Genomic DNA, 24,679 nt, shown 5'->3' on the forward strand with positions numbered 1-24,679 from the left:
AGCAATTTTCAAGTGGTCCGTGGGGGAAAAACAGGTTTGGGAAACACTGTAACATACAATAAAGGCCCAAAGATGGACTACTGACAACAGCGGTAGACACGGAATAACCATTTGCACTCCTAAAAGGAGTTTCTGCGGACGTTGTTTAAAAAGCAGGTGCCAAAGCATGATGCCCTCCACATGGTTTGGGCCACAGCTCTGATGGAGACAGTAGTCACAACATCCAGAGAGCAGGCTGCCATATTAAAGACAATCACCCTGCAGCATTCCCATTCCCTTATTCTCAAAAGGTGAAAATGGAGCTGGAAAGGATGAAGGCAGACATCAGGACTACGGTGCTCAACTGTGCCCACACTGTAGAGTGCAGCAGGGGGTTCCAGTCAACACGAAGAAGATAAAAGGGGAAACATACATGTGGACAAATTAGAAAAAGCTTAGCGAAGCATAGTTGCAACACTAGCGAACCTTTCCCCAAAAGTGACAAGAGCTAAAACATTTTCCAAATTGGATCTTTCAGAGTGGTTTCCGGCAAATGACCTTGACCAACCAGAGCACTAAGTTGACTCCATCTATCATGCCCTTTGGTAGATTCTATTTTCAATGCTTACTGTTTGGGATAACAACTGCCTCCAATAGTTTTCAAAGGAAGATGACAGAACTCATTAGAGACATAAAAGGAGTCATTGTCCTCACGGTATGCACCCCAATCCATGAAGCATCAGTGGAAGACTGTGATAAAGCATGGCCTGTTACCCTGAATAGGATCCATGAATGTAGACTCAAGCTAAATAGTGAGAAGTATTTTTCACCCAGCAATGGAGAGTGTTTGTGACATTTAATCTGACATCATGAAAAGTCACAGTCAGAGAAGGTATACAACAGCCAAGAGCTGAAAGCACCAACTAACGTTATAAAGATAAGACACTGATTATGAATGGTTAACCATTCTAGATCAACATTTGCAAGTCATCTCCATACAGGCACAGCTACTAAACCTATTGTTAGAATCCACCATGTCCTAGTTTTAGGAACCAATTCAAGACACTGCCTTTATAAACATAAGGAAGATGATCAAAAAAATTCCCCATCTTACAGTTCTATGATGCTGACAAGCCCACAATGGTTAGTGCTTATGCAAGCATCTATGGCAGCCTTTCCCAACCAGTGTGCCTCCAGATGTTGTTGGACCACAATTCCCATCTTTACTGACCATTGGCAATGCTGGCTGAGGCTGCTGGGAGTTGTGGTCCAACAACATCTGGAGGCACACTGGTTGGGAAAGGCTGATCTATGGACTAGGTAACCCCATTGGCAATGCTGGCCAGGGCAAACAGAAATCAAAATAGTGGTGTGCTATCACAGCTGCATGGCCGGTTGCATTCAGCTCCACTGCTCTTCCTGAAGCAAAAACATGCACAAATAAAAAAGGAGTGTCTTCTTGTATTTGGGCACATAAAAGTGAACACAGATTGTAACTTCTTCATTTTAATAAAATGCAGGGAGAACGTTACGTGTACCACATACAACTTCAACCCTGACCCTTAAGAAAGCAGAACTGTTCAATTTTTTCAAAATAACCCCCAATCCAATCCAGCTCGAGGATGGGGTGCTGAAAAGGACATTCGTTGGTGGAGGAGGAGGAGGAGATTTTGATCAAGAAAGCTTGAGGTCAGAGTAAATTTACCCTAACAGCTAAATTCAGAGCTCTGATGCATTTCCAAGGAGTGGGGGGGGCATCATCCAGGCTTCTTGCACTCTTGCATTATTTAAAACATGCTGCTGCCCAATTCAAATGTCAAGGGAAGCTGAGGTAATATTAAACCACCTGGCTGTGACAAGAAACAAGTCCCCCGCATGAAGAAGGAGAATCAAAAGTCAGAGTTGCCTGTTCTCACCGAAGTTGGGTTACAAATTAGTCTGGTTGGGTGTGGGCCAAGCCCCACAGCCAATAGCAGTGCTGCCTTTGATTTCTGTGGGCTCAACAAGAGACTGCATGCCATGACCCCTGCATCCAGCAGTGATCGGGACACAGCGCCAGAGGCTGCAGGCGCATCAGATGGGGAGCCTGTTTAGGGTCAAGGCTCAGAGGTGACTGCTGAAGACAGGGAAACGGGTGCACCTGAGTCTGTTGGGCAGGACAAGGTGGAACCTGAAGGAGGTAATCTGGAGGTGTCTGTCACAAAAGGCCCGTCTGCTCCCGGCCTTCCTGAGAGCAGGTTGCTCACTCGGAGCTGTCTGTGGTCCAGAAAGCCTTGCCGCTTTCTCTGTGGGATCCAGCATCGGACCAGAAGATGACGTTGCATGCACCGTGCATGTCAAATGCCACAGGTCCAGTCCCTGGCATCTCTGGAAAAGCCCTCTGCTGTGGGTCAAACTGAACATTGCATGCGACGTGCCGGTGACACTCTGCTGGCTTCAAAAATAACAACTAAAAGCAGTCACACGAGGCTGCAACTTGGAGGACTGAAACAGGGGGAGGGCTTTTTAAGACTCTCCCCCCCATGGCGAGATCAAGCACCCCATCCCTAAAGCTGTTGCTCTGCCCGTATGGGGAAAGGTACAAGCCACCTGCATCTCCTGTGGTGGCTGGGCTGCTGTAACCCAAAGCAGCTGGCAGAGAAATCTGGTGCAACGCTCAGGCCTTTCCCTTTCTGAGAGTTGCTCCCTACACCAAGTCCAAACTCACAATCCACAGCACCATGGGCTGTGACAAGGAGGAGCCCATCGCGGCAGAAGCAGGACTTGGAGCCAGGCCTCCAGGAGTTAGACCTTGGCCTGGTGGTCTTCCCTTCCTCCAGCAAAGAACATTCACCAGGCTCACACTTCAAGCCTCCCCCAAAACATGTCCCTTGGCTCAGAACTCTTACCACTCAAAAGTATTCCCTCTTTTTGAAATTTCAAGAGCTCAGGACTACGACAGGACATTTCCCGTTGCCCCCCCCCCGTAAGCCATTTTAGGGGAGCAAATTTGGCACTGGGATCCTTTCAGCTTCAGAGAAATTGCCTGAAGGCAAACTGATTTTCCCCAGAAAGAGGCTGTGACACAAAGAATGAGATGCAGGGGAGGGAAGAGAGAGAACCAAGATGCTATTTTTGAAATGTCCCTGCGGGGGAGCACAAAGGTAGGACAGCCATTTGAGCTGGGAGGATTTTTACCTTGCTGCAAAAGACAAGATACCTGTAGGTCAAAGAGATCATCTCCTTGGAAAGACATTCGACAAATCCATCCGAAATATAAAATAGCTGCCATGATGCCAAGAGAGGTTCAGTCCTGCAGAAACCGAACCGGAGGGTTGGAAAATCATTAGGCCATGGTGGTTATTCTTCCAGAACAGCCTTCACCAACCTGGTGCCCTCCAGATGTTGTGGACTACAACTCCCATCAGTGCCAGCCAGCACTCGAGCAGGAGGTAGAGAAGGGCTGGTGAGAGGGTGTGCTTTGGGGTGGGAGAGTCCTGACGACCAAATGGAGAGGCCTGGAGGGCCACATTCCCCACCCCTTCTTTAAAACAAGGTGCTCACACTGTATTGATCAGAAAAACCCAAGGGGTGTCTCACACACGTGTTTGTGGCACCAAAGGCCACTGCCTTGCTGAAGCTAAGCAGGTCTGGCTCTGGTTAGTGCCCGAATGGGAACCCTCAAATAAGTCACCTTGGCAAGACATAAATGGAGGAGAAAAATAAATAAATCTATGCCTATGACTCCCTGAAGACTAGCAGGGCTACCCCTCTGGAAAGTATTACTGTTAGGAAATAAAAGTTGTAGGCAGGCTTGGTGTGCCCAGCAGAAATGTCCTGCACAGGAGAGGAGGAGGGAACCCAGAGCAATTTGCAGTGAAGCGGGGGAAGGAGGGCTGGGGGTACAAGTGAAGTGACTGCTGGAGCACCCATCCCCAAAAGGATGAATACGCTGCAGTCCTCTTGGTGTAGCCACAAGACCATGCTGATTGCAGCGGGACAGCCGCCAGAGTGCAGGAGAGTGAATTAGCCCAGCTGGTGGGTGCCAGCCACAGGATAAAGCAGAGTTCTGCAGGAGGACACAATGGCTGCAGCACCAGACACGCTGCCTTGTACAGCATGACAGCATTTAGATTTATCTTCTCTCTCTCTCTCTCTCTCTCTCTCTCTCTCTCTCTCTCTCTCTCTCTCCTCCTCCTCCCCCCCCCACCTCCACAAGCCTCTCAGTCCTTTCAGGAAATTTAGCTTAATCTCTTGACCCAGTTTCAAAGATTTCAGCTGGAAAACTGGGTATATTGCTAACCACCGATGCAGATCTGGGCTGCTTTATTTATTATTACTATTAATATTATTTGTTTCATTACCAAGAAGCACTTTATAAATTTAGCCAAATCAATTGCTCATGATTTTCCTAGAGTGTACACAGTTCCGAGCTGCAATGGGGAAGGGTGCTGGGTGCCGTTCCCCTCCACACACACACCCGGAACAAGGACATAGAAAGATGCCTTATATTGAGTCAGGCCATTGCACCATGCAGCTCAGCGCTGTCTGCACTGACACACAGGATTTCAGACAGGTTTCTCTCTCCCAGCCCTCCCCGGAGATGTTGGGGCTGAGCCTGGGGCCTTCTGCATGCAAAGCAGACGTCCCACCACTGAGCTACGGCCCCTTCCCCATTGCAGGGGGTGGGGAGGAAGAAAGAACTCACTTGCACACAGAAAAACAAAACAAAGCGCTGACCTCGCCTTCCCTTCTGGGTTTTCTGACCCAGAGAGAGGCACACTCAGACATGTGGTCCCTCCGCCCCTGAAGACAGCCAGCCGAGGGATAGCTTTGCCACTGCCTCCAGCCGGCTGCCAGAGATAACGGCTGTAAAAGCACTGAACACTTGAATGTGCCGGCTGGGGCTGATGGGATTTGTAGTCCAAAACGCCAGGAGGGCGCCAGGTTGCAGAAGGATGTGCTGATATAAATGCTAACTTTATTATCATATTTTTAAAAAAATTGTATCGAAACAATGCGCATCAAGGACCAATCCAGAGATGCCCTAACGCCAGTGGTGGCTGGCGCCCACTGGGACTGGTAGGGCGTACGGCAAGCACCTCAACAGTAGGAGGAGCCAGACTGAATGACAGGTGGAGCCAACTCACGCCCTGCTGCGTTCTACCAGGACAAAACTGAGACGGAGGAGGCGGAGGAAGCTGACGAGCAGGGGGTCTGGTTGTACGTAGGAAGGCAGGCAGCTGGGCTTGGAGGACCCAAGGCTGAGGCTGGTGGGGCAGCACCCTATTTGCCCTGCAGGACGAGCCTCCACTGCTAACTTTGGCTCACAAGGACACTCTTTTCATGCTTCCAGTCGCTGCAGTTTGGCTGGGGGGGAGGGGCGGAAGGGGGCACATCCATCTCCACTAATTTGTGCTGATCCACAAAAAGCTTTGCTACGCTACAGAACAGCTCTAGCCACCGTGTTAGTCCCACACAATCCTGGCACTTGTCATGCCACAGAAATCCTATTATCTCCCTTTCTACAGGAAAAAAACCAACCCAGTCCTCAGGATTCTCCGGACAGAACCAGTTTACGTCTATCAAGAATTTCTGACCACAAGAGGACAAGGATCTGCCCTCACATGCCTTGTTTCCCACAGCATAAAAAATGAAATGGACTGCCTTCAAGTCGATCCCGACTCATGGCAACCTATGAACAAGGCTGTGTGGGGATTTGAACCCTTGTCTTCCAGGTCATAGTCTGACGCTAACAATATAAGGCTAAGACAAATACTTCTAAGCAAAGATATCAGATTTCTGAAATCAAACGTTTTCATACCTCCCTTCCCCAAGGCAGAAGAAATCAAAGACACAAACCATTTCTGGTTTCTCAAGGGGCCATAGCTCAGTGACAGAACATCTGCTTTGCATGCAAACAGTTCAGATTTAACTCCTGAACCTAGGAATGCCTTTCAGGGACCCTGGAGAGCTGCTGCCTGTCAGTGCCAACAGCACTGAGCTAGATGGACCAGTGGTCTGATTTGGTCTCAGGTAACTCGCATATTGTGTTGAAGAACATGGGACCACTGTGCACACCACACACAAATTAGTACTACAGAGACATCAAAGTTGGGTCCAGACAAACTTCTTTAGGGACAGCATTCAATATTTGAGATTCTAAGACTGAGACAGCCCCTCCCCATCACCACCAATCTAACTTCAGATGGTTGGAGGGGCAGTACCTGGAAGAAAGATGAGCCAAGGCTAGTCAGGAGACCAGCCATCCAGGCCTATCCAAGTGTGGCCAGATTCAAGACTCTGTCCACTAGGCTGCACGGGTTTGGTTGCACATTATTGGCCCAGACAACCAAGAGCTGGAATTAGAAAGAGGAAGTGGATGGGGCTGTCTGAAACATTTCCAGATGGCCTCAGAGTCTGCAGAATTTAAAGCTCCTCCCCCCTTTTCAAAAAAAGTTATCTTCATCATGAAAGCAGAAGATGTCTCCAAAGCAGTGTTATCTCATTCAAAGTCTGCTGGAAACAGGAAGCAAGGGGATGAAGAGAGGCAGCAAAGAGGTGAAGGGGAGAGGACATCCCTGGGTACCTTTTGCTCCTCCACATAATTCAGCCTCATCCAACCTGGTGCCCTCCAGATGTTTTGGGCTATAATATTTTGGATGGGTGCTGTAATCCAAAAAGTCTGGAGGACCATAGGAAGCCGCCGTCTACCGAGTCAGATGGCTGGAAGTAATGTAAGTGTACAAAATAATCCACGACATGGAAAAAGTAGACAGAGAAAGGGGTTCTCCCTGTCTTCAAACGCTAGAACTCGTGGACACCCAGTGAAGCTGAATGTTGGAAGATTCAGGACAGACCAAAAAAAAAGAGAAGAATTTATTTACGCAGCGCATAGTAAAGAAAAAGTTCAAGGTTCTAGTTTTGGTGTACAAAGCCCTATACAGCTTGGGATCAGGATACCTGAAAGACTGTCTTATCTCTTATAAACCTAGTCGATCACTGTGCTCTGCAGGTGAGGGCCTCCTGCAGATACCATCTTATCAGCACAACATAGGAAACGGACCTTTAGTGTGGTGGCACCAACCCTTTGGAATTCCCTCCCCTTAAATAGTAGACAGGCGCCATCTATGTTATCTTTTCAGCATCTACTGAAGACCTTCCTCTTTCAACAAGCCTTTTAAGTGGAGACCTTATCCCAGTCTGTGTCTGTGTTGGAATTGCTTTTTAATATGTTTTAAAACCTGTTTTAAAAAAAATGTTTTTTAACCTTTTTTTAGATGTCTTCAACGCTTTTTTAAAAAAATGTTGTTAAAGTGTTTTGTTTAAATGTATTTTAAAGTCTGTTTTTATGATGTTTTAAAGTGTTGTTAATGCTTTTTTTTGCCGCCCTGGGCTCCTGCTGGGAGGAAGGGCGGGATATAAATCAAATAAAAAATAAATAAAAATATGGAATTTGCACCCACAGCAGGCAATGATGGCCACCAGCTCAGATTGCTTTGAAAGAGGATTAGAGTTGGACAGATTCATGGAGGAGAAGGGTACCAATGGCTACTAGCCATGATGGCTGTTTTCTGACAGGCAGGATGCTTCTGAAAACCAGCAGCCAGTAGCTGCAGGAGGAGAGAGCTGCTCTTGCACGCAGGTCCTGACGCTGGTGGGCTTTCAATTGCAGCATCTGGTCGGCCATTGTGAGAACAGGAGGCTGGACTAGATCCCGCTGCAGGGCTCTTCTTAGGCTCTGATGGATCATCTAGCTCAGTCCTGTCTACACTAAGCATTACCTTGAGTGTTTTCAACTGGCCGGAACATGCCCTTGAACTCCCATAGATCTTCTTGCTTGCTCAGATGGAAGTGTGAGCACGTGTAGAAACTAGCTTACTGTACAAGGGTGAAATGTGCGTGCATTGCTCCCTCTACTTTTTCTTCTGGCCACGCCCACCTCCAGCACGTGGCCCCCAGAAGGTTGCTCAGAAGGGAAATGTGGCCCTTGGTCTGAAAAAGGCTCCCCACCCCTGTTCCAAGCCCATTCAGTGCCCTTAGTGGATCACCCAATGGATCAAACCAGAAATCCCATCAGCCCCGAGGTGTGGCCGTGCAAGAGTCCTCTCCTTGGCCTGTGGGGTTTGCGCCATATGCAAGAAAGGCTCTCTTGCTGGGAGTGGGCAGGAGGGGATCTTGCCAAAGAGAACTGTTTGGGTGGATTCCTCCCCCTCTCTGCAGAAACCAGCTGTGTCAAAAACATAAAGTGTTGCATATTAGCGCAGACAGGGCTGTCAACCTGCCAAGGCCCAAGACATGGGCCAGGAGCTTCGCAGACATGCGCTGAAGCTCTGCAACAAAGGGCAGAAACAAATGAGCATTTGAGGAGGCTCCCGCCTCGCTTCAAGATCCATTATTTCCATGCCAAAAAACCCCCGGGCTTCAGAAGAGGGAATTAACAAGGCTGCGTCTCTAGCTCAGGACCTAGCGGTTGGGATCTGCCAGGATTCTAAAGCAGAAGCCTCCTTGCGAGCACAATAGCACCCCGTGTGTCAAGTCACTCCAAGCTGCAGAGCAGAGGGATAAGAGGCACTGCTGCCCTGTCTTCCAGCAGGGCTCTTTTGGGGTTCCTTCTTTCCCACACCAGCTGTCCGTACTTGTGGGTCAGGCTCTGGCCCTTCATTTTTCATCAAAATTTATATACCTCTTGGTTGTAAAAACAAAACACCTCTAAGTGCTTTACAAAAAACATTTAAAGTTCATAAAACAATTAAAAACAGGCAATTAAAAACATTCTGACTAACTAAAAAGATTAAAACACATCAACATCTATGTGTCTGGATAGGCTTCCTTCAACAAAATGTTTTAAGCAGGCACCAAAAGGAATCTAGCGAAGACACCTGCCTGATGTCAACAGGCAGGGAGTGCCATGTAGCAGGTGCTGCCATACTAAAAGAATGATTTCTTGCGAGTGTGGAATGAGTATCATGTGGCACCTGTAACAGGGCCTGTCCCGCAGACCAAAGTGCTCAAGTGGTGTAAGGCGGTCTCGCAAGTAAACTGGACTCAAGCAGTTAAGGGCTTTATATACCAGTAAATAACACCTTAACTTGGCCAAGTGACAAATTGGCAACCAGCGCAGATCTCTGAGCAGAGGTTTATATGCTGACGGGATCTCATTCCTGTCAGCAAACTGGCTGCAGCATTCTGCACTAATTGCAGCTTCTGGGTCAACTGCAAGGGAAGCCCTACACAAAGTGCATTGCAGTAATCCAGTCTTGAAACCACCACTGCTCTCCCAGTCCAGGAACAGTCGTAGGTGCAGCTGATAAAAGACACTTCTAGCCACTGAGACTACCTGGGCCTCCAGTGACAAAGCAAGATCTAGACGCACGCCCAGACTCCAGGCCTGCTCCTTCAGGGGGAGTGCAACCCGGTCCAGGGTAGGCAATTTCTCAGACATGGGAACCACTCACCCACAGTGCCTCTGTCTTGCCAGGATTGCAGCTCAGCTTATTTTCCTTCATCCATCCCACCACCAGGCACCAGTCCAGGGCCCGGGCAGCCTCTCCTGATTTGGATGTTATGGAGAAGTAGAGCTGAGTACAGATGGCAGAAAGACTCTGCACCTGTGGCTCCCTTCTCTTCCTCCAGCTCATCTGTTCCTCCCTTACGAAGGGCTGCGGCTCAGGGGTAGGGCACCCGCTTTGCATGCAGAAGGTCCCAGGTTCAATCCGTGGGGTCTCCAGGTAGAACTGGGAGAGGCCCCTGCCCGAAATCCTGGAGAGCTGCTGCCAGTCAGTGTAGACAAGACTGCGCTAGATGGCCCAAGGGTCTGATGCAGTATGAAGCAGCTTCCTCTGTCCCCAATCCACGTACATATTTACCTTCATGAGTCTTTTTTCCCCCTGCCCTCTTTGGACAGGCATCATACCACGACTTGCAGTGGACGCCAACTCTTTGACTGATGCTCCCTGCCGGATGCAGATCTACCCCATGTTCTATCCAACTCTGGCCCCAGTCCTGCTGGGACTCACATTTTAGCACTCCACTTGCTCAGCAGACTATGGCCCAGTGGTCCACGCTAATGCACGTGGCACGTCTGCTTCCAAGGCACAGCTCACCCCACAGCTTCTCCGACTTCACTGAATGACTTATATAGACACTACACACTCATGTTGGGTTTGAAAAAGGAAATGGACTGCCTTCAGGTTGATCTCGACTTATGGCTATGGGTTTTCATGGTAAGCAGTATTCAGAGGTGGTTTACCATTGCCTTCCTCTGAGGCTAGTCCTCCCCAGCTGGCGAGGGCCTGCTCAGCTTGCCACAGCTGCACAAGCCAGCCCTTTCCTTGTCCGCAACTGCCAGCTGGGGGGCAACTGGGCTCCTTGGGACTGCGCTGCTTGCCCACGGCTGCACAGGTGGCAGGGCACGTCACCCCTGAGCCACTCACTGTGCAGGTGAGCTTTAGCTGGCCCTTGACACCCAGGAGACACGAGCAGGGATTTGAACTCACAGACTTTGTCCTCCCAGCCAGGCTCTCCTCCCCACTGTGCTAGACCACCTGTCATGTTGGGTTTAGACTCACTTAATTGTGGTGGCTTTCCCTAAGGACTCCTCAGAGCTGTCATTTGGCATAGGGGGTGGGGTATACTAGGAGTGGAGGAATCTGTCTTAATCCTGACCATTCGTCCACTGAGCTCAAACTGTCAACACCAGAGATGGAGATCCTGCAGCACTCCAGATGTTGCTGGACTCCAGCGCTCATCAGCTGCAACCAGCACAGCTGATAGCCACAGACAATGGGAGTTGGAGTCAAACAACATCTGAAGGGCCGTCAATTCCCCATCCCTGATCGACACTGACAGTCAGCATTTCTCCTGCTTTTCAGGAAGGACCAGCCTAAAGATGCCAGGGACTGAAGCTGTGACCTTCTGCATACAAAGCAGATGCTCTGACACCCAGCTACAGACCTGCTAGAGATTCATAGTTTCCCCTCCCAATAGCATGGAAGAGGAAAGGTCTACAGAGTGGAGATGGCCTCACTTCCTCCTCCTCCCTAAAGAATAGACTCTGTCATGGAAAATGGGCACATTACACATTCATGCCTTGTGTCAGCAACAGAACATTCTCTAAACTCAAAAGTCCACACACTGTTTCCCCGCACCCCAAATATAGCTTTGTCATTGGGTCTGTTTCAGCAAGCCGGGACCTACATTGCCCTTACATTTAAGGCTGCCATCAAATGCACAGGTTAAACCTCAAAGCCAGCTCACATCTGCATACTAAGAAAGCCACAGCCTTAATGGCTCCAAAACGAGAATTTAAAAGCCTTGAAATGTTATCTGAGGCTGAACCTAGAGCCAAGAGAGGCCAAAGCGCTAACAATTAGAAAGGCAAACAAATACATTGGGGCCCCCAACCCAGCCAGCCTTCTATTATGAAAAATACAGATTGTATAACACATGATGTAGAAGAATTACCTCCACAATTTACCTTACAATTGATTGAGAAAAATAGCTTAGAGGGCTGAGGGAATAACACGGCTCTCTAGGGGATGAAAAGCTAATGGCTGGCTGAGCTGCTATGATGTCATGGAATGCTCACAGAGTTCAGTTGGAGGGATGAAATCACCAAGAGCTCCATGCAGATAGTTCAGGCTTTTACTCGGGAAGTGACTGGCTGGGTTGGCATGAAAGGCTCTCACAGGCTTGATGGAAAAGCAATGCAACGGAGCGCTGGAAACGGTGTAGGAAGTTGTATTCCAGGAGGTAGGGAAGTGATGGGGTAGTGAGTAGCTTTGCTTCATCCAGTGTTAAGGGAGAAGGGACACACTAATGGTTTTGGGGGTATAACTTCTACCCCAATGAGATTTCCAATGCATGGTGGGCTGATATCTTGACCCCAGATAGCATTTGTGTCTGTGGTGTCAGAAGAAGGGTGCTTGACAATACCCAAACACTCAGAGCCACGAAACACTCATTCAGAGGAGGTAGAAGGTTGATGTGGGTTTGACTCCAGTAGTCTAGGAAAAAACAATAGGGTGTTTTTACTACCCAAATCTGCTAACATTGGCTGGGGTAGCAAATACGCCCCCAATGCATTTCTGAGACATTTTGTGCCCTGGATGGTCTTTTGTTTCCAAGAGGAAAGTGGTAACTGGCTGAAATTAGGGGATGTTGTGCAGGTGACAATTTGTGACTAGGTCCAAGAAAGACTACCCTGTAAGTCTACTTATGCGTAAATTGCACACATCTGGAGTTGAATCTCCTTCCTTCCTCCACCTAGACAGCACTCGCTGCAAAAGACGGATGAATTTGTCAGTGAATCTGTTCGGCTTCCCTCCGTTTCTCATTGTTCCACTGTTAAGTTAAGTTCACCACATTTCTACATCAACCTGTAACTTTTTATAACTTTTTTTTATCTTGTAATTTTTTCAAAAAGAAGGTCCTTATGAAAATTCATCAGCATTTTAGTGCAAATTTATCCTAACATTCACATTTTCGCAAGCCATTTTACAATGCATTTCATATGCACATATTAGTGAAAACAACATATTTATGCACCCTTTCCCCTAATACAAAACATTTTGTACACATTACTTGGCTGGCCAACTGCATTTCAAAATTCAGAGAAGTCCAAATTTTGAAAGATGGCTGCATTTTGGTTTCTGTATTGGCTAGCTAAGTGCAAATTAGGAAGTTTCTCATTAAAATGCAAACAATATTAGTTCCCCCCTCCCCCCCAGTACATCCTCCTCACCAGCTAAGGCCACCCCCAGGGACCTAGGAAATTCCACACACATCCTAGATAGAATGTGACACTCTTTGCTGCACCTCCCAAGCTGTACTGCTGTGGATTAGGATCTCATAATTAGACACACTGCCTGTTTTCCTGAAACCATTAGCCAGTTGCATCATGGGATCTTGTCTCTCCCTGTCACTGACACACATGGACAGCATTTCCAGAGCAATCATTTCCCCTTTGAAAAGGCGCAGAGTTAAAAATAAATAAATAAAGCAATTTCCCCTTAAAAGTGAAAGGGCTGAGTAGGCTTCTTCTAATTTCTAAGTTGTAGGCAGAGGCCGCCATTCAGATAAATGCAAATGTCAAAGAATAGATGAGTGTCAGTTCACATATTGTTTTGGAAAATGTGGTTTAGGTAGGTTCGCATTAAAATACAAATTTACCAATTTCTCCCTCGTCTCGACTCACTGTGCCATTCAGAGGCAGTTTTTTAGTTTAAAAAATGAGAAAGTTGTATAGAAAGTGTACAGAGAGATTTTTTTTCTCGCCCTCTCATAATACTGGAAGCGGAAGTCATCCAGTGAAGCTGAATGTTGAAAGATTCAGGACAGAGGAAAGGAAAGACCTCTTCACACAGCACACAGCTGAAGTCTGGAGTTTGAGGCAGCAATGGCCATCAACCTGGGTGGCTTTAAAATGGGACTGGACACATTCCAGAGGACAAGGCGATCAAAGGCTACTGGTCATTACGGCGACCTGCAACCTCAAGGACCAGAGGGAGTGTGCCCTGACTACCATTGCTTGGAATGGCAAGTGCTAAGGTCCTGCTTGTGGGCTTCCCTTTGGGGCATCCAGCTGGCCACTGTGGGAACAGGATGCGGGACCAGATCGGCCCCCTTTGGCCTGATCCAGCACTGCAGGGCTCTTTTTTTGTACTCATGCAGGATGCTCATGCATAGCATCAGTGCATGCAATCAAGCACCCCAGAAGAAACGTACCTGTATCCCATTGCACACAAAACTTTCCACGGAATCAGTTCACACATTTGACGGAGAAGCATCAAGTGATGAACAATCCCACAATGTCCCACTTTTGTGACTAAAACTGACTGACTTCTGGATTTGTACATTACTGTAGCTAAGTGCACAACCTTCAGTGCTTCATTCATCAAAATGAAAAGCACAGAAGCTGACGCGGGATTTAAATTGAAGGCTAATTGAATGACTACATCAAGTCATCTTTAAAGGCAACGTTCCCCAAACCTGGTGTCCATCAGATGCTATGGACTCCAACGGTACTGAGCTGGCTGAGTCCAAAACATCTGGAGGGCACCAGGTTGGGGAAGGATGGGGTAAGGCACCCCATGAACTGATCCAGACAGTATGGTTACTGGTCCAAGGCATTCAACAGATTTTAAAGGAAGATGGCCAGAAATCTGTCAGGAGATTGGATGAGCCTGGATTTCCACGCACCAGGCACCTGCCGGAGTCATTTTAGTTGGGAATCAGCAGGTCCCAGCTCTGCAGATTTTTCTTCAGGGACAAAGAGGGATTGAAAGATTTGCCAGTTTCAGTTCTCCCCATTTCTCATCTTTTTCAATCTTAAATTCACTTCACGTTTCTGCAGCAATTTGTGAATTTTTATTTTAAAAAATCCTCATGAAAATTCTCCAGCTTTTTAGTGCAAATTTCTCCTAATAAACACGTTTTTGTAGGCAGTTTCAACCAATGTACACATTTTTGCAAACGATTTCTATTCCTATAATGCATTTTTGCCTGTTATTTTCATTCATATGTTCATTTTTATGCACACTTTCCTCTAATATTTGCGTTTTTGTAAACACTGTTTTTGGCAAACCGCGTCACAGAATTCAAATAATTGCAAATTTCGAAGGATGGCTCTGCTTCAGTTCTAATTTTTGGAAAGTGCGAATTTAATAGATTCGGCTTCAAACGCAACCTGATTCAAAATTCTCACTCATCCCTGGGGACAAATGGCAGAGCCAGAAGGGAGCTATATGGAGACATGCTGCAAAACAGAAGGTCTACGCAGCTTCTTTCCACCATATTATCTGACAAGCCTTTAAATTAACTACACCATGTTCCAATGCTCTGTTTAAGATTTTGTCAATTGAGGAGGGGAGAGAGAGAGAGTGATTTCAAGGACAGGGGCATAATGCTCCAGAAGGTTTAAAGGCCAGCTCTTTTTAAAGGATTAGACAAATTCATGGAGGAGGGTGGTGAAGGACTGTGCCCAACAACCCTGCAAGGTAGATTGCTTGCCATGCTTCCTCTTTAAAGAAGAATGGCCACCACTCCCCTATTTATCCTGGCTTTGAGGTGAGGCAACCCCCACCCCAAACCTGCAGAGTTCAATCTAGGAGGAGGGTCTTATTTTATTTATTTATTTATTACATTTATACCCCAACTTTTTTTCATCAAGAAACCCAAAGTGGCATACAAGTGGTTCCCAGATGGTCTCCCATCCAGGCACTGACCAGACACAGTCCTGCTTAGCTTCAGCAAGGTGGTGGCCTCATGTGCCTTCAGACCATAGTCTGGGGCCATCTTCTGCTGCCAGCGAAACTCCCTGGTCACGGCTGAGTTTCAGCCTGCTTTCCCAGCAGTGAAACTGCTGTCTACCTCATAGGGGAAAGGATCTTTAGGGTGTCAAAAAACATAAAAGTCGAGAGCCATGCTCCAACTAAACATTAGGGATGTGGAATGAGGAAGAATTAGGAAGCTCCACCAAAAAGTAGTACTATTGGATGTAAATATACAAGAATACACAAAACTCTCATAGACCTTTTAGTAATGACAACAACATTTCAGGACTTTGCTGGAAACTCAGGTACAGGCCCTCCCTAAAGGGACAGTTTGATAAAAATATATATGGGAGCTAATCATTATGGACACAATATCAACTCAGTTTTAAAGACGGTTTTGTTTTATTTTTTGAAAGCTGGCTTTGCTTTTGGACATATGTGAAACAACCTTTTACAAAATGCACCAGAGAGACTGAGTTCCTTATCTGCTTTGCAACATATCTGCTAGAGGGAGGGGTCGTCGAGAGGGAGGGGAGTGGCCAGTGGCTGAGATGTGACATTTTGATCCTTAGATGTTAAATCTTTATAGGATGTCAGTTGCCTACAAAACAAAATACTCCAATAATGGAAATGAGTCTAACTGGGGGGGGGGGGGGAGTGCCTGGAGGATGGTAAGCCGCAGGGGGAAGAGGATGCTTCAGACCCCTCGCCTGAGCTCACCACTTTCCCCTTAACATCAGTCCACCCAACTTGCACATTATGAATGACTGGGGCAGACCTGCACCTAAAAGCTCTTGGACTCCAACTCCCAGCAGCATCAGCAGGGCCACTGCTCAAGGATGATGGGAATTGGAGTCCAGCAACATCGGGAGGGACACAGGCCCCTCATCCCTGATTTGGAGAGTTGGGCCCCCTCCCCTACACACACTTCATGCCTGGAGTTAGCCTCCAGACATACAGAACTACTGAGCTGACCAGCAATAGAGTTTTGCCTGGGCAGTACACCCAAGAGTTCAGAAAGAGAGCTGTGGGGAGGGTGACAAAATGAGGCCACACCTTCTCATCCCAAAGCTAGTAGTGTAGTGGCAAATTCAGAAGTGCAGGGTCCCTTCATGATAGTCACAGCCACACCCTCTCCCATCTTTTTTTGCTTTTGTTTTTTTTTTTGCTAAGAATGAGGTCCTTGTTAATGCAGGCATCCCTAGGAGCCAAAAAGCATGAAAGGGGAGAGTGTTTGCTGCTCAGAAGAGTCTTCTCAGTGGCTGACTCACCTCCTTTCACTCTGATTGGCTCCAAATCAGGAGGAAAGGACAAGGTAGTATTTTAGAAGACTCTTCTCAGTGGCTAGCACACTCTCCTTTAATGCTGATTCACTCATGGGATGCTGGAGACATAGGGACCCTGCTGGGACCCAGCTCCCAAAAAATCAAGGGGTCTAAGACTCCCCGAGTCCCTGGATGACTACACCCTTGCCCAAAGCCATCCACAACCAGGCTTCAACAATCGCACAATAGGGATGGGTCAAATCTATACAAAATCTCAAAGCAGGTGGTGGTGGCAATTGTGAAGCCAAAAGAAATCTCAAAACAATGGTTCAAAACTGTAATGCATCAGACATAAAAAGGATTTTTAAATATATATATCAAAATCAACTCCTTTCACTTAATTATGAAGACACATCACAAATCCAGGAACGCATGAAAAGCTCCCAGCCTTATCATTCAAAGACATGCTGGTGCTGTCATTTATGATAGCAGAAATTCTTCTATTTTTAAGCATCATCAGACCTTAATCTGCAGAAATTTAATATGCCTTTCAAGTCTTTAAAGATTGCATGAAGTGGGGTGGAGAGGACAGCATCTAGTTATTTAACCACAGGGATCTTACGCAAACACAGTTTTGTACATATAATCTGTGAAGCGCTCCAGTTGTATTCATTCAGCTCTACTAACAAAATCTGGAAGGCCACCAGTTTGAAAGCATTGCCCAATCCCTTAAATACCTGGAGAGGTGTGGTGGTAATGAGATAAAACAATTTACTGTATTGAAATACAGCATGTTTACTGCCTTAGTTCAGAGCATGCTTCTAGTCCCCTTCACCTTGTAGCTAAAGCAATATTCCCAAAGAAGATTACATACGAAAAGCAAAACCTTCAGCAAGGTACACATCCTTAATTTATGCCTCATCTCCTTCTGGGACAGGTGTGGGGACCATTTGGCCCTCCTGATATCGCTGAACTACAATGCCCATTAGCCCTCGTGAGCATAGCCAATGGCCATGGATCATGGGAGATGTGGTCCAGCAACATGGGGGGGGGCAAAGGCTCCCCACACCTGTTTGACACTGTTCAATGACAACAGCACCTCCTGACACGTTATCTTGGTCTGCAACATTCTTTAACTGGTTGCATCTCATCTAATGCTTCCCCCATGATCTTTCTTAAATGAATAGGCTTCTCTTCCCAACTTCTACAGGCATCCACATTAATTACAGGCCCTGTCATTCTGGATCAATCACCACTCTGCAGTTCCATAGACATAATCATTAACTCAGATTAAAATTCCCAACTGGAGGAAATTTATCCCTTTATTTATTTCTAAAACATAATCCTGCTTTTCAGACAAGTACCTTTTCAAAGGCAGCTCACAACAGAATTAAATAATCAACTTGCAATAAAACAAAGACAAAGAACCAGTTAAGCAAAAACCACATAAAAGAGATTTACCATCTTGATAGTGGATATTTCAAAGATTGGGTTAAGAGAGTCTTTCCAACCTGGTGCCCTTCAGATGTTTTGGACTACAACTCCCATCAGCTGTGCAGGCCGGGACAGATGGGAGTTGTAGTCCAAAACATCTAGAGGGCACCAGGTTGGGGACAGCTTGATGCAACACACAAAGATATTCAAATTAATCCTTTTTCATGATACTCTTTTTGCCTTAATCATGAAAATGGATTTATCTGCATTGAATGCACACCTCAATGTTTCTGGTGTTGTGCTAAATTGCATCTCAAACACTACAACAAAACAATCAGAATTAACGTTCCAAAAGCAAAACAAAAACCCAACAGAAGGGTTTCCAAATCATGAAGAGCCATCAGTTTCTCTTTAAGACATGATTAAACCTTCAGTTTAGACTCTCCCCCCCCCAAAAAGGAAAGACAATCACCCATTTCCTCATGAACAAAAAACCGTAAAACACAAACACAAAACATTCAAAGCAGCCACCACCACCCTTGACTGACACAGAGAAAAAGGAAGCCCAACATTTGGGACTCTCACATCAACGCATCACCCACTTCCCCCACCTCCCCACATCCTGACTGCTGTCAGCAGTCAGACACTCACTTCTTAGGGGCTAAAGAACTGGGAGGAGGGTGGAAAAGAAATGGGCGGTATGCTGCCAATCACTCCCCACGCAGGAAAGCTCAAGGCGGATGTGTGTGTGTGCGTGCAGAGGTGCACCACAGTTTACAATCCGAACGGCCCGACTGCCAGCCCGCGGCCAGGCCAATGCTCCACGATTGCCCTGCTTTACAGCTATCTATCAACTCTCCAACTGGTTCTGGACCAAATCCGAAAAGGTGCACAGCAGTGGCACATTCTGCCCACCACAAACCATGGTGCTGAGGGAAGGTGGCTCGTGACTCTCCTACCGAGTCATTGATTAAAGTATTTACATGCCCCCACTTACATACTGCAACATCAGGGCAGGGTATTAATCACAGAAGATGCAGCAGCCACAAAGAGGGTGTTGGCCTTGCCACAGCAAGAAGGCAAGTCATTAGTTAAGTTAAAGTACAGGGGCAAATGACACACACACACGTTAATTATACCTGCAGAGGCATTCCACACCTGGAAAGGATGAGTGCTTTATTTGTACATGCACACCTTGCCCCAAAATCCCAGGGTTATGAATGCCTATAATCCTACTGTACTGCTTCTAAGGGCTGTGGAGGCCCAAAACCAGACACAGGTTCTGGGTCTGCACCTCTGTTAAGCAAAGACTCAAAGCCAGGCCTTGCAGGGGCACCACAACCAAGGCATGCAGACTCACACATACACACGCAGTGTGTAGCTCACCTTGACACTGGAAACCTTGCTTTCCAAAGCCCCTGCAAGACAGAGAGAGAGAGAGGCAAAGAGTTAGAGCTTGAGTGCACATGCATACGCGGTCACCCTCACCTTTCCTCCAGCAGCACCTGAGTTCCAGCTCCAGGCCTTCCAAAGGCAGCTAGAAACACAGGAAGTTGGCTGATGCACAGACAGACCACTGGCCCATCTAGCTCAGTACTGTCTGCACCGAGTGGCAGCAGCTCTCTAGGATTTCAGACAGGAGGCTTTTTTTCCAACCTGGGGAAGGGGCGTAGCTCAGTGGCAGAGCATCTGCCTTGGCATGCAGAAGGTCCCAAGTTCAATCCCCAACAGCAGCATCAGGTAGTGTTAGGAGAGACTCCTGCCTGAAACCCTGGAGAGCTGCTGCCTGTCAGGGTAGCTAGTACTGACCTAGATGGACCAAGGGTCTGACTCTGCATCAAGCAGCTTCCTACATTCCTGTGCTGGACTGAACCTGGGACCCTTTACCTGCAAAGCAGAGGCTCTGCCACTGAGCTACGCCCCTTCCCCATTGTTCCCCTCCCCCCCCAAAAAAAGGACCACCACACCTGATTGTTCCTTTACAGGGCTCAGCAGAAGTTATCAACCACAAAGGATGCTAGTGGTGGGATGGGGAGATAAACACAGGCACAAAGGGGGGGCAAGTAACTGCTAGAGCTGTTTTATCACTGGGGCGCTTTTGTTTTTTTTAAAAAAAGATGGATCCCAGGACTGAGGGTTGACATGCTCCGTGACAGATCAGGGCCTCCAAGCGGGGTGCATGCCTCAGAAAAGGAATGTGCAACAGGGCTCACCTTTGTCCCTAAAATAAGAGGTGCTGGGGTTCAAAGTCTATCTGGAAGCTACATCCTTTGCTCCAGAGCAGGGGCTGGTAGAAGACTGAAGGGATACATGATAGCATTCTGCAAGTACTTGAAAGGTTGTCCCAGAGAGGAGGGCCAGGATCTTTTCTCGAGTATCCTAGAGTGCAGGACACGGAATAATGGGCTCAAGTTGCAGAAAGGCAGATTTCGGCTGAACCTCAGGAAAAACTTCCTAACTGTGAGAGTGGTACAACAGTGGAACCAATGACCTTGGGAGGTGGTGGGCTCTAACCCTGGAGGCATTCAAGAGGCAGCCGGACAGCCACCTGTCGGGTATGCTTTAACGTGGATTCCTGCACTGAGCAGGGGGATGACTCGATGACCTTATAGGCCCCTCCCAACTCTATTATTATTATTATTATTAGATTTATATTCCGCCCTTCCTCCAAGCAGAAGGAAGTCTAGAATTCTATGATTCTATAAGGTAAACCACAGGAGAGAAGAACTGCTCTTGCACTCAGGTCCTGCTTGTGGGCTTCCCAGAAGAGGCATCTGGTTGGCTACTGTGAGGACAGGAGGCTGGACTAGCTGGGCCCCCTTTGGCCTGGCCCAGCAGCCGGGCTCTTCCAATGTTCTTATGGTAGACTGCAGCCCACTGGGCAACCGAGCAGCTAGGAGGCCGCTTTCTTCCAGGGCAGAGACTGTCTCTACTGCGCGCCAGCCTTCCCCGCCAACAGGAGCTGGAGCCCAAAGCCGCTGGGGGTCACCAGGCTGGGGCAGGCTGGCGCCCCCTGGCAGGTGGCAGCTCTCCAAGGTCCTGGCCAGATCAGGAGCTTCCATGGTGCCAGCAGTTTGCTGGGATTCTTGCTGGAAAGTAACCCACCTGACCCAACCACAGTGGGCCTCGAGGTTGTGCCACAGTGCACCTCTGGAGCACTTAGGCCTGCCTGAACTGCCAACAGACTCCAGATCTGCAGTCTTCCTTTGCAAATTCGCCACACCTTGCCGGAGCGCAGGGGCACTGGACGGGACATATTAAAAAAGGGACCCTCCATACGAGACACAACCCCTGCTCTACAGTCCTTTCTCTTTCTGATCCCAGGCAGAGCTAGCTGCAGGGAACTTGGGAAAGGCGCTCTGGACATGCTCAGATACATCCCTCCTGCTTGCGGGCTTCTTCCCTTTGGGGCCTCTGGTTGGTCCCTGTGAGAACAGGAGGCTGGACTAGACAGGAACACTTGGAATTCAGAAAAATGGGTGATGGCTTCACCTTCACCCCCCCCAAGATACTGGCCCCAAGAAATCAACATGCTCATCAGTCTCAGTTATATGGTGCTTTAGCGTAGTCAAAATGCTCAGACGCATGATCATGGTGTGAACCTCACAACCACCCTGTAAAGTAGGTCAGGGCTGTTGCTTGCACACTGCAGCTGGGGGGTGGAGTGAACGGGAGCAGCTCACCTAGGGCCACCTCCTCAGTTCAGGCCTTCTCAGGCTAATTCATGGATAGAGGCAGGTTTTCACTTGGTCAGTTTGCTCCTTGTAGGCAACCGGACATTCTCCACCTGCAGCCCCCCCCCCCCGCTTCATGCAGTTGGGCAGTAGGAAGTGGAGTGAGAACATTTTAGTGCAAGAGGGGGCATTATTGCAGATACCCTGCCAGGCACAATGTCACTGGAGAGTGGGGTAGCCACACATGCTAAGAGGGTGTCCCAAACAGGTGAGGGGGCAGAAGGGGGAATGGGGCAGGAAGGCACTTTTTTTTTTAAAGGGCCAGTGTGATGGGGAATGTTTTGTGGTGTGGATGGGGCAATGAACGAAACTGCGGGGGGCGGGGAGGTCAATTATCATTTGCAGCTGACAGGAGGAAGGGAAGACGCTCTCTGGTCTGCGGGGGCCTTCGTAGTGGGTCAGGCTGTTTTGCCTGCGCCTGCACTGAAACTAATGCGGGAGGGGCTCTCTCCTCACAGGCAGGGGGTCTTAGAGGCTCCTGGGGGGTCCCCGTCGAGGCAGGGAGTCACAGAGCTCACGCCACCAGCAGCCCGGCAGTGGCACAGTCAGGCGCCTGCTGCATCCATGCGGCTGGAGGCGGCCCCTCTCCGGAGAGGCCCCAGCCGGCAGGGGCGGTAGGTGGCGAGCGCTCGTCCGCATCGTGCTGGAAGGGGCCCGCCGGGGAACTCCAGATCAAGGGAGCGAGAGGAAGAGCCAGCGGGAGAGCGGGCGCCTGCGACGCCTTCCTCGCTATCCTCCGGGAGCAGATGTGGGGGCGCATTCACCAGCCCCGGGGGTGCACCTTCCGGTGCAAATGGAAGCGGGACCCCCCCCCGGAGAGGGAGTTTGACAAGAGGCAGTCGGGGGGGCGCATCACAGAGGCGCAAGCTGAAACGGGGGGGGGAGAGCAGCCTCCCGAGACCGGGGTCAGGGGAGAAAGCTGCCCGCTTTCCCTGGGACCGCGGGGGGGGAGGTGGGGCCCTCCCGGCTGGCGGGTGCGAAGGGGCGCCCCTCGACGGGAGGGGTTGACCGGGGACCGAGAGGGCACTGGGCTCGGCTAAGGAAGAGCCCCCGCCTGGGGCGACGCGCCCGCTCCCCGCGCTCCGCGCCTCACCAGATGAAGTCGGTGCAGTGGCTGCAGAAGGTGGGCTGCTTGAAGAAGCGGGCGGTGAACTTGTGGTTCTTCACCTCGTGGACGTTCTTCTGGCGGAGGGCGCCTTTGCGGGCGAAGCGGACGGGGCCCTCCTCGCCCTCCGGCCCGGGGACAGCCGCCGCCGCCGCCGCCGGCTCGGCCATGGTCCTGGCTCCCGCCGCAAGGATGCCGCCGAGCTCCGCGCGCTGCTGCTGCTGCTGCTGCTGCTGCTGCTGGCGCGCGCGACACCTCTGGCCACAGCTGGGCAGCGCCGGCGCCGGCGCCTCCTCTCGCGCCCGCCGGCCCCGCCTCCTTCCCCCGGAGGGCCACGCCCACCCGGCTCCAGCCGCAGCCGGTCCCCATGGCCACGCCCACGCCCCACTGCTTCGGCTTCCGGCGGCCGGGGCTCACGGGGCTTAGCGAAGCTTGGCTCTGCCGCTTTCTCCAAGACTTGTTTGGCAAAGGCCCAGGCTCAAAGATTAGGGCGCGGAAATAAAAGCCATCGGGAGGCCCCAAGTGCCTCTGAGCATATGCAGAGTGGCACCAGTCACAGCAGCAAGCTTGTATGTGTGTGAGAGAGAAAGAGCCCTGGAATCTCCCCTCTTAGAATGCGTTTCTTTACAAGCGGAAACTGCAACAGCATGTTGCAGCGTTGAGGGCCCTTATCTCCAGGGTGAGAGGCATCTGAGTAATGCCAGTTGCTGGGAATGGGAGTGGAGAGAGCCCTGCTGTTGCACTCTGGTCCTGCTTGTGGGCTTCCCTTTCGGGCATCTTCTTGGCTTCTCTGAGAACAGGAGGCTCTTTGGTCTGACCCTGCACTGCCAGGCCCTACATGCGACCTTGTGCAGTGCCTTCACCCACAGCCATGCCCATCTCCCCTCCCTCCCAGCTTTCAGCATTCAGTGACCACTGACCATCACACACAATCCCCACTGGGCAGTTTTCTCCATCCCACCACCCCAAATTAGGGATTCCTTTCTAGGAATGTGTTTAACTTCTGCAAACCTCGAGGATACCTGGGGCCTGGTGGGGCTGAATCTGCCCAGCACCTCTGCCCACTGCCTCTCTTGCAGGCTGGGCCCTGCCCTCGCCTCCGCCGGCCCCCTCTTTGCAGAGGGCACTGCCCTGGGGCCTTCCTTAAGCAGGAACGCTCTGGCCCCAGACCCACTGGAGACAGAAGGAAATGATTGGTACTTTGCCCCTTCAAACAGGCTCCCGGAGTGGCTTGCCAAGGAAATAAACAAACCAAAATTAACGACAAAGGCAATTTAAAACAAAAAATATGAAAAGCCACACATTTTAAGAGAGCAACATAAAAGCAATCAGCATGAAAGCAGCCAGCGAAGGGAGGAAAATGCCAGGTTTCATTAAAAGATTGGTAGAAAATGTAACGGTTGCAATGACCTGAGGTGCCCCCTTGCTAAATGTGATTGAGCACTGAATTGCTCTAGTCCTCAAGAGCAGGGAACTGCCTGTCCCATACACAAGGGAGGCAATCATCCTACCCCCGACATACACACACTGATAGACTCTCTCCTCAAAGGCCAGGCAGTCCCCTCCAACCATTGTCACTGCTGGCCAAACATGCGTCTACACTTTTTGTCTTGCAGAATCACAGGCCCGGATGCAGGAAGCAGAACAAGGAGCCACTGCACTCTCAGGTCAGGAGGTTCCAGTGAAGTTCTGTTCAGAACAGACCCAACCCACTGATGTTAATAGAACTAAGTTCATCACGTCCATTGATTTCAGTGGGTCTTTTCTGAGTTTGACTGAAGTTGGATATAACCTGCAGTACCATACAACATCCCAGAAAAAGGCAGGGGAACACTCAGTCCCTGCAGCCTTGCCTCTCTCCGCCACTCTCTCTGTGTGTGTAGTCTCAGAGATGAATGAACTGACCAG

General features: G+C 49.3%; 1 protein-coding gene across 3 annotated transcripts in view; it reads right to left on the reverse strand.

The window, feature by feature from the left end:
* The window catches only part of PRKCB (protein kinase C beta), a 172,872-nt gene extending 149,846 nt beyond the window's left edge, over nucleotides 1-23,026 (reverse strand). For all 3 annotated transcript variants that reach the window (XM_061599213.1, XM_061599211.1, XM_061599214.1), the window contains exons 1-2: nucleotides 22,760-23,026; nucleotides 19,319-19,350 (exon numbers count right to left, since the gene is read on the reverse strand). In XM_061599213.1, the coding sequence (XP_061455197.1) occupies nucleotides 19,319-19,350; nucleotides 22,760-22,941 (214 nt within the window). In that variant the 5' untranslated portion in view covers nucleotides 22,942-23,026. The remainder of the gene's footprint in view (nucleotides 1-19,318; nucleotides 19,351-22,759) is intronic.
* Between the last annotated feature and the right edge of the window lie 1,653 nt (nucleotides 23,027-24,679).

The sequence above is a fragment of the Rhineura floridana genome, chromosome 17, assembly GCF_030035675.1.
Source record: "Rhineura floridana isolate rRhiFlo1 chromosome 17, rRhiFlo1.hap2, whole genome shotgun sequence".
In the NCBI taxonomy this organism is placed as follows: Eukaryota; Metazoa; Chordata; class Lepidosauria; order Squamata; family Rhineuridae; genus Rhineura; species Rhineura floridana.